We start from the raw sequence: 10,586 nt of genomic DNA on the forward strand, positions 1-10,586 counted from the left end.
TGCCTCCCGGCCTCCCGGCCTCCCGGCTGCCTCCTTTCTGACCAAAGTGTGGAGCGACAGGAGGTACACACTCTCTGTGTCTCCCCACACACACACACACACACGGAATGAGAAAGCAGTCTAGAGAGACCCTTAATGTAGCCGGAGGACAGACGGTGAGCCGACATAACTTATGTGGAAACTAAAAACTCCCAATCGTGTAAAAGCTCATTAGACTCCAGGATCACTTTACTGCAGTACAGTTTTACTGTATCTTTACTGCAGTACAGTTTTACTGTATCTTTACTGCAGTACAGTTTCACTGTATCTTTACTGCAGTACAGTTTCACTGTATCTTTACTGCAGCACAGCGCAGCCATACTCTTGGCCATAAGCTGGAACATATTTTTATTTCGATCCTTGCTTTTCCCATAAAACCTGTCATTTATCTTCATTACTCAACTCAACCTCCGCGTTCTGAGGCAAACGGGGAGCTGCTCCCATAAGCCCCAGCAGCTGGATACACTTTGATTTCCTATAGGCCACTGGGTACGATCCCTCCCCCTATATGCAAATTAAACTATTACTCTTGAGTGGTGGGCGTAAACACGAGTATCGACTAAAGAGGTCAATGTCACCTATTAATGACAGCAAGTTGCTTCATACGTGCGTTAAGGCCCACTGGTCGAGAGCCCTCACAGCTGAGCTGTGTACCGTCTCCTGCTGTGGACGACCTACCAATCACACCGCAGGGGGACTGGAAAGTCATTGGAAATAAATCAGCCAATCAAACACACAGCAGCAGAGACATCTGTCAGAATGTAAACATTTCTAGAGTTAAAAAAAAATGTATTTCCTTTCTGCCATCTTTGAAAAGCATCGCTGCTTTTTACAAACATTCCTGCTTTTTTATTAAATATACGTGTGTAATTTTCAAATATGGTTTTGTAAATGTACGACTGTGATTAAGATCAGTCAAGGTCAAATAGTATAAACAGAGGCTCCTTTATGGGTAAAGCACTACACAGTCCATAGGGAAAATGTATAGCCCTGCCCTGCTATACACCTTTATCTCACACACACACACACACACACACACACCTGTCTCACACACACACCCAACACAACACAGGCCAAACACAGGGCTGCTCTCTTACCTCCTTCATCAGATCATAAAGGACGACAGCATGAACACACGTGTGAGCTGCTGTCTGCATTACAGCAATCAGACACAATCACTGCAGCTACAACACAAACGACATTACTCCCGTAACAGCGGTGGAAAGGCACAGTAAACGAGACGGAAACAGACAACATGTTTGTGCATGATCCTAAATAAACAACTACGTATTTGTTTCTTCCTGTCCGCTGTGCTGACTGGTCAAACAGGGCCATGTTCAGTATATACGGTGTTCAGGTGGCTGTCTTCACCGAGTGGTGCTGGAGCACTAGAGAGTTTAACATACGGAATGGCGGTGATTTTAACACACAGAGATAATGGCGGCGTGTTGACTAAGCGCACGCCCTGATTGGCTGGGAGCCTCGCTGGGCCCAGCGGTGCGGTTAAGAGCCAGGATTACCGAGGTCATTAGGCAGCATCACCACGGTGACGTGATTAGTCAGGTAGCAAAGTCCATTTGTCACCTGTGCCAGAAAATTGAGTTAATGCGCCACTACAGGCTGGAGGAACTGTATAATATCAGCTTGATTACATCAAGGCAGCTGCCTACCGGACACCTAGCTGAATTTGTCAGCTTTAATCGTTAGGGGCTGTCACAAATCCATCAGAAGCTCAGATAATTAGGGGCCCCTATCTAACGAAAGCAGCAGACCGACCGTTACCACCCCCCCACCACCCCCACCACCCCCGATAATTAAGCCTTTCGTCCTCAGGAAAAGGCAGGGTTTACCGACTCCCTGCACTAGTTCAAACCGAAGCACTGAGCTTGCTCCTCGCACGAGGTGGTGGTTGTGTTTTTTGTTTTTAATCCAACACCGTACTGCTTTCTTGTCTGGATCTACTGGTATCTGCGTATCTGAACCAAACACAAACAAACGCGCAACCTTGCAACTCAGGAATCCACACAAAAACAGGCGGAAAACGCAGGAGAACCGAGAGTTCTGTATTCGCGTCGCAACGGGAGCGGGCCTGCAGACAGAGACGCACAGAGGGCTCGGTTGTTGTGAGAACCTGGCGACCACAGGGGTCGGCCAGACGCGGTCGGCCCCCCGGACGCAGACGTGGGGCCGTGCCGTGCTCTCCTCGGCCGGCAATCTGGGAGGCGAGCTCGACATGGGAGGCCCGCGGCGTCCGCTTCAGTGGGGAGGTAGCAAATGGGAACAGCTGGAGCAGGGCCCGTGTTGGGTGGGCCCACCCGCCCTGGAGCGGCCGGACTGAGCCCCGCTAATAACGCCAGCCAGAACACAACAAAGAGGAGCACAAAACAAGCAGCGAGCAAAAATAATCAGGGCTGCCCAAAGCATGGGATCCCTTCACACACTCACACACACACACACACACACACACACACACACACACACCACCACCACCACCACCAACCCCCGGGTTTTGACACCTCAGTGCCTGAGTCTTAATTTTTCGTTTAAAGAAATCTAACGTAGTAAATCACGCGCGCCAGCCTAAACGTTGACAAACGGGTCGTTTCTCTGGGAGACCCTCTCACGTCTTGCCCTGGGGTTGCCATGGGATCCACCCCACGTCCGTGTCGAGCGGACCCCCTTCGGCTTCGCTTCGATCGTGCGAGGAGAGCTGTCTGGTTCCAGGACTGATGGGAAACCGGGCCTGCCAAATCCTGATTGACCATTACAGCCAACGATGTATGTGCTTGTCAAAAGACAAGACCATTAAATCGATATTCAGCAGAGGCGGGGGGGGGACGCTCGACGGCTTGTTTGGTGCAGGACCTGCCCGCTCAGATTACCAGCTGCCATCTCAGACCCACGCGTCAGTTACTATCTCCCAGCCACTGTCTCTTCAGGACAGTCTACGCTGCCGGGAAAGTTCCACAAGTAAAACAAGCCCTTTCAGACCCAACATCCCGCAATGTCAGTCCGGTCTGTTTTCCCACCTCAGAGCACTTTAATATTGAACGATGCGAACTTGATCACAGGAGCTACATGGCGTGACTGATATTCCCCCAGACTTCTGGGGTTAAACGCTGCCAAAGTGCCTTGTGCTAAACCCTCAATGATGATGCTTTTTCCTTCAGAGGGAGCGCTTGTTTAGAAGGGCAGCAGACCTGCCCCTCTCCGGGGCAAGAGACACCCACTGCTAAACTACATTCTCTATCCCAAAACGAGTCTTGATAGTAAGACCAGTCAATGGAGAAATTCAAATAGAGGTCCTTTAACATGTGAGGCTAACTGCAAAGAGATGAGTGTTTTTGCACTGCTAGTTCATAAACTATGTGCTTTTTTTCTCCATGAATGTATTCAACAGAGAAGAGCCTCAAGCAACACTCTGGTCCTAATCAGTATCTTCTATCAAGCAGGAGATGTTCTGGGGTGTTACTTTTTTGTGATCTCGACACGCCCCAGCAACCTCCTCTTTCCCTCTCTGAGATGAAAAAAAAAAGTACAAGAATGTCTCCCCCTTTCTTTTCTCCCCCACAGCGGGGGCAAAAGTTGTCCTTAGTGTCTAGGGCGGCCGAGCGCATGCGCGTTTCCATGGTGAATGATTCACTGATGGTTATCAGGAATGAATAGATCAAAGGCATCCACATGACAGCCGATCAATCAAGCATCAAATCAAGTCCGGCAATCCGCGGCTAAACAGAAGGGTTAGAAAACTCTAGAAAGTCCATTTTAGCTGGGGTGTTGTCCTGGATTTTGGCGTATTTTAGCTTAGCTGAAAAAAAGCAATTAATCATAAAATCTTACCAGGTAAATTCAACTAAAGTTAACGCTACTAGCATGTTTACAGCGCAACACCAAGTAATTCACCCTAAAAACACCCGTTGCCCTAGTACGACCAGATCTTCTCTTTTGTGAGATGGCCTGTGGGTCGTGAGTGTTGGTGGCCAAGCCATTGATTTTGTTTTATAAATGAATGCTACTGTGGTTCACTCTGAGACTTACTACAACCCCAAAACCCCATGTGTGTGTATCTGTATGTGTGTGTGTGTGTGTGTGTGTGTGTGTGTGTGTGTGTGTGTGTGTGTGTGTGTGTGTGTGTGTGTGAGGGGGGGGGGATTCGCCAGACCGCGCGGCTTACCTGAAGATCGCCTCGGTGCTTGCTGCTTCCTCCTCGGCATGGTGGTCTCCAACTCTTTCCACTTGACTTTTCATGCAGAATCAAAATATCGGCGACGAAAAAATAAATGATTTGGAAAAATGTTGAATCTTGTATTCAGTCGTTCCTTTGCGTTGAATCAACCAGGGTTTATTTCCCCTCTCCTTTAAAAAGTCACTCGGTCGATTAAAGTCTCAGCAGAGTCGATAGATTTCAAAAAAATATTTAAGTTTGTTTACTGACCAAATGCTTTCGACACAAATGTTCATGTGCAGATATTTGTGGCTGACACGTTTATTAACTCACTGCATGACTGCCAAGAAGTGCGATATCTCCCGTCCAGTCTAACGGCGCACAACATAATCGTTTGTAAAAGCCGCCTTGTTCATTCTCTCCGCTCGCATCCAAAGATCACGGAAACACCAGCAGATGTTCACCAGTACAGTAGCGAAGAAAGGGAGGAAACTTCCACAATCACAGAAAACCCGTCCAACTGTATTTCCGTCCAGGCGCTCCTCCCGGTTTGAGCTCTATACTCGGACAAACGGAGAAAGACAGACAGGAGATGGTTAATGTCAGTCACTTCACCCGCAGCAGCACATCAAACAGGCTCGACGGTATTCGGTCTGTTCCCCCCACACAAGCGGAGGTTCGGTCCAGCTCACCACGTCCCCTCCGATATTCACCAAGAGAGTGTGGGTCCACGCTCCGCCAGCATGTGGACGGACGGTTCGGGCGACGCGCACAGGGCGAGATCAACACAAAACACGCAGACGCAGCCGAGCCTCCTTCGCAGAACGGACGCAAACTAATAGTCTTTTATAAAACTACAGAGGAGAGAAACGGGCTCCGGTCTCGGCTCTCCGCTCAAATATGTATCGCACGTTCAAGATGCGAGAGCGTTTCAGACAGTCTCAACTGATAGACAGACGCATCGAGTTGCCTTTCCTGCTCCTCTATACCCCACCCCTCCAGGAGCGTCACTCTGACAGTGAAAACCTACCTGTCAATCTTTTTAATTGTTCTGTTTTCTTTCCCTCCTCCCAACCAGGATCGGTTGAAGTCAAGGAAGCCGCGTTTTGGAGACGGGATCGTTTCGATTATTCACTTTTATCGAATGTATTCGACAACAAACGCCGCCGTAGTCGATTTTTTTAATCATACGGCGCTGCTGCTCAACAAAGAGAGACCACGGCGACGAGACGCTTCTCCTCAAGTGTGTCCACACTGTCTCTGCCTTTTAGTCATTTCTCTATCGGACAACACGAAAAAGTACTTTAGACTGCACACGCGTTGAAGCTGCGTGCAAACACCACACACACACACACACACACACACACACACACACACACACACACACACACACACACACACACACACACACACACACACACACACACACACACAGTGACCGAAAGCAAGTATATAGCCTGCTATCTAAGACATTTTTGTTATTATTTCACTATGTTTAATTAATGTGGTAATAACCCACTTAATTGTTTCACTCCTCTCGTGTCGGCAGTTATTAAACTGTAAATAGTAACAAAATAGTCAAAACAGTTTCATCCTTGTCGTATCGTTCAGCATAAGAATACAAGAACTTAAGGACCTATCGTAACAAGTACTGTAGTTTCAGCGTTATTTCATATATGATTTCCTCGCCTCTTTCCACCCCCGTAAAAGACAGTTGGAAGTTGCAGATTGATTCGTTACACCTTACTAGGAAGTGAACACTTTGCACAGAAAGGGGAGGGACTCCTGGAATAAGTTCAGTGTGACCGCAGCGAGTCTCTCTCCATCGGTGCGCATTACTTATTCATCAATCGCAAAACATCCATAAATTAAATAACGTGTTCATCGCATTAAACACTACAGTGCCTATGAAGTAAAGACTGACAAAAGATGTATAAGCTATACTCGGCACTTTGCTGAGACCGACCACCTGGTCAAACCAGAGCCGAAGTAAAGGTGAACTTTTTCAACTAAAGCTCGTCTTTTTCACCGTTGACGCAATGTCCACCCTTCCTAAGTTGGCGAGAGGGTGGGTTTGTGTTTTTAAGCGCACACGAGGGAAACGTGGAAGCCGAGCGAGTTGTGTGTGGCCTTGAAATAGCCCCACGTCGCCCCGACAGCAGTGTGGAGATGCACCTCCCTTCTAACGGATCTGAGGAGTCTTCCTCACGGCTGCTGCAAGCGCGCGACCTCACCGAGCACCGCGCGCAAGGACCGTGCTGCGCCTTATTCCACCGGATACCGGAGCGATTCAAGACGGTTTTAGAGCCCGGTGAGTGTAAACATTCGCCTGCATTTCTGGATAAATATTACTGCGAATGTGGAAACGGTAACTTAATTCGCATGCAGTTTTCTAAAGCGCTTTCACTTCCAGTAAATCAGTGACATTTCTATACGGTCTACGACCAAATGGACTCTTTTCTGCGGCTATAGGCGTTTAAAACGTCGCTTACCTTTTACGGGGCAACACATCCTCGAGATACTGCCAGTTGCAATCTTAGTGATCATTTACGCGCTGCGCCTGTCGGTAGAGGCTAATAATGTGGAAATATTTCTAAGTTCCGCCCCAGCATCTGTCGATCTATCCATCCTCGCGTATGCGGCGATCTGTCTGTCGCTATTGATGTGTCTTACGTCACCAGCCTTCCATCACAAGCTCACCGGGGAGGCAGAGCTGGCACGACACACCGCTCAGAGTAGCTGCAAGATTAGGACAAAACCCACCAGCCTCGCCTTCAGCTATGTACAACAACAACTAAATATTTACTGTTCAACAGCAATTCCGTAATTATAAAAAAAGACTTTTCAATTTTTTTTGCTTCATTTTCTTATAGCTAGTAGGATATCCGTAACATTCTCTGATTTTATATTTGTATATTTGCATACATGTGTATATGATTCAGAATTATTTGTTGCTAAAAAGTAAAAATTTTATTATTATTAGTAATAGTAATAGTAGTGTCATTATTATTATTATTACGTTCTTTAAGGATTAATCTATCATTATTATTAGAAGTCTCCAAAATCTTGTCGAACTGTTGAATACAACAATTTCAACTTGCACTATTTAAATATATTAGCCTACATATTTCGGGTAGAAATGCGCCAATTTTTAGTCAGTTACTTTGCAAAAATGTTAAAAACAGTTTTTGTCGGACGAAACCCAAACTTTATTTTCCAACTTTATTCAGTAGTTATGTGAAATCAATAAAATGATTCCGAATCAGTCTTGCTCAGATCAGTGATTAAGTACAGAGGTAGCTCGCAGGGCCACTGGGTGACGCGCAGTTGTCTATATAATACCAGTCACTGTACATTGCCTCCGTGGTTGTTTTCACGTGCATAAAGTTATTTTATCGTGTTAAACTTTTTCTAGAAAACTGTTTAACCGACCCGACTAAAAGGTTTAGTAAATTAGAAAAAAATAGGTCACATATGTCCCAATGACACGACTGTTTTAAAGGCGCAAGGAACACGGAGGTCAAGATGACCTCTATTTAGATATAAAATCGCTGTTTTAGTTAACCGTACAGGTGTCGAAGCGTATCGCCTTTACTGTGTCTTTGTATCTAAGTAACTAGAGATGATCTGAATGCGACTTAAAATGGTAACTTATTTATGAATGGTTATTTTTCCATTACTCAGGAAGCTAGCAGCTTACAGAGATTTATAATTTCTAATGCTAGTTTTGGACATTTTAACGCCACTCTATCTCTCGTGAAGTTAGAAAGTCACGCTAGAACAAACATACACAAAGAGATCAATACTTTGTTTTTACATAGTTTAAGTATCACAATTTTTAGAGCCATTTGTTTACATGAATTAAAGAAGACAAATAAGTGTGTGTGTGTGTGTGTGTATAGGCTACGTTCATGATTGTGTGTATTTGTGTAAAGGTGTGTGTGTGTGTGTGTGTGTGTGTGTGTGTGTGTGTGAGAGAGAGAGAGAGAGATAGATGTATATTTCTTTCCTTTTTTATCCATCTGTGACTGTCCATGTCTGTGTTATGTGGGACTATTTTTCCTACCAGTTGTCTTTGGGCTTAAGAACACAAATCTTTGTACCACAGACACATCCCAACACATCAAGCACTCTGACCTTACACAGCATCACGAAGCTATCGTTACCACGTTTAACGTCTGCTGCGTAAAGCATACTTTTCATTGTTAATGATAAATCTCCACTAGACCAAGCTGGAAATAGCCGAACCAATCACATCCATTTTATGTGCTTTTAAAAACTACAGTCCCTGTCTGTCTCTGCAATAGAAATTACAGGAGAGAAGGAATATTGCTTCATGCACACTGGTGCCCAGACGTTCTTATGAAGTATTTACAGTTTCTGCTTTATCAAGTGTTTACTCCGTGTTGGTCCTGCTGATTGACTGTGAACCTGTGTAGCCTGTTCGTATATTTTCGCATTTAAACTTTGACATGGCTGACAATTGTTGAGGCCCATTAATTCTATGATCTTAAAGGCATTTGCATGTTGCAAGTCTCTGCTGTTGGCAAAGTGGTGTCCAGAGCGAGGTACCTCGGGCCGGATCAGTGACGGGATTGGGCGTGAAGGTCTGTGGGAGATGTGAAGAGCTGCTCTTTGAAGGAGTCCTTTTCATGTGCGGCTCGTCACATTAGATCAGCACCATCATCCTGGCCAGTCGCGAGACGTACAACGGCAAGCCACACCAGGCACGTCCACAGACATGAACGTCAAGATCTAAACATTTATAAACAATAATCCCCTCCACCACCATCACCGCCACCACCATCACCACCACCGCCACCATGAATACACCGTCACAATGACAAGGTTTGAAGAAAAAAAAAAATCAAACTATGCTTTCTTCTTAAAAATGCAGCTCAAAATGTTAATGCATACTCTTGAATATCTGGATCTCATCGCTTTCACATGGTCGGTTTTAGTTTGATTGAACAGCCTGGTAAGGATGGTTGTTTAGATTTGAGGCCTTCTACGCAAAACACTGCCCCACTCAGCCTTGCTGTTGACTTGAAGTGAATCTGTGGTGGCCATTTAACTGAGTCTAAATCATTGCCAATACTCCCTCTTCTAGGTGCTGACGTCATCCTCCCGAAAGGACAGCACAGCCCGCCACAGGTCAGAGGTCAAAGGTACATCACGACACACCTACCAGCTCCCTCAACAGGTCTTACAGTACTGTCACCCAGCAAGCCTTTCCCTCCTACAGTTGAAATGCTCTAAATGCAAAGCAAAAAAAAAAAAAAAAGCATATGATTATGCATGAGATATATATTTTATGCTGACTTCTGATAAAACATCGGCATTATATTTATGGTAATATTTAATTCATATTCATTAAATATAGAAATCTAGTTCCAGATTTGCCTAAATCTTCTGTGTGAAAATATCTTGCAGTCTACAAATATACTGGAACTTTATATACTAGGCTAGTTAATAAAAAAGTTCATCATTGTCTTTGGTACAGCAAGAACAAACGTATCATTCCCCCCTTACAGTGAGCATTCATGATAAATGGTACCAGCTTGACCAGTAGTAGAAGCATTAATACCGAAGTGACTACTGTCACTTACAAATGTTTCCACCGACTCCTAACAGAATTACTGGCTCAATAACCAAACATCATTGAGCCACTATGTGAAGTGAGATGTGTTATGAGCAGCTGAACTAATCAAGTGGTGAACGTGCTGCGTCCTCCACAATGTTACGACGATTTCTGTCCCCCGACGTTTTCGGTGCGGGGAGCCCTGTTGCCTGTTTTTCTCTCTCATACTGCTGCTCCTACAAACAAAAGTGGGAACAAGACCCTGTTGAACACAGCAGACCAGATGTTCGTTCACATTAATAAATTCACGTTTGAACTTGTAGCTGTTGAAATAACACAAGTGTATCATGGTTGAAGCCAACTGCTCACATGGAGCTCGTGTCCACGGTCCAATTTGTAAATCCAATGTTTTTGCCTGTTTTGTTTTCTGTTTTAATTTCTGAAGTGTAGCTTTGTTGAGTTTTTCATAGTAGTAATATTTATTACAATTACCTAGTAACATGTTGATATTAATATTTATGATCCTCTAGCAGATTCCTTTATTAAAACTGTCCAAGGAAGGTAAATGTGTTTCTCTATCGCTTTATTAGTGTTTACTTTATTAAGAATAATTTTATCCTTAGAAGAATGGAATTAAATATTTAATACAAATATTTAATGATGGTCTATTTATTGTTTAAAGACACACAAAAAAATAAATACTGGACTACATTAAACCACGTAATGGTGTCTGTTCTTTATAAATGCATCTTTACTTCTTTTTTGTTTTAATGTCAGACTTAGTCAAACATGAACTCTAAA

The 10,586-nt window shown here is 44.7% G+C and overlaps 1 protein-coding gene across 5 annotated transcripts in view; it reads right to left on the bottom strand.

Annotated features, from left to right (window-relative positions):
* tshz1 (teashirt zinc finger homeobox 1) overlaps nucleotides 1-8,892 on the bottom strand; it is a 37,345-nt gene extending 28,453 nt beyond the window's left edge. The window contains exons 1-3 of one of the 5 annotated variants that reach the window (XM_077009844.1): nucleotides 5,724-5,849; nucleotides 5,235-5,483; nucleotides 4,214-4,761 (exon numbers count right to left, since the gene is read on the bottom strand). In XM_077009844.1, coding sequence (XP_076865959.1) covers nucleotides 4,214-4,253 — 40 coding nt within the window. In that variant the 5' untranslated portion in view covers nucleotides 4,254-4,761; nucleotides 5,235-5,483; nucleotides 5,724-5,849. Of the gene's footprint in view, nucleotides 1-4,213; nucleotides 4,762-4,896; nucleotides 5,148-5,234; nucleotides 5,484-5,723; nucleotides 5,850-6,696; nucleotides 6,840-8,776 lie in introns of those variants that run through there. The other 4 variants (XM_077009847.1, XM_077009842.1, XM_077009843.1 and 1 more) reach the window with 4 other exon arrangements.
* Nucleotides 8,893-10,586: the final 1,694 nt, after the last annotated feature.

Source organism: Brachyhypopomus gauderio, chromosome 6, assembly GCF_052324685.1.
Source record: "Brachyhypopomus gauderio isolate BG-103 chromosome 6, BGAUD_0.2, whole genome shotgun sequence".
In the NCBI taxonomy this organism is placed as follows: domain Eukaryota; kingdom Metazoa; phylum Chordata; class Actinopteri; order Gymnotiformes; family Hypopomidae; genus Brachyhypopomus; species Brachyhypopomus gauderio.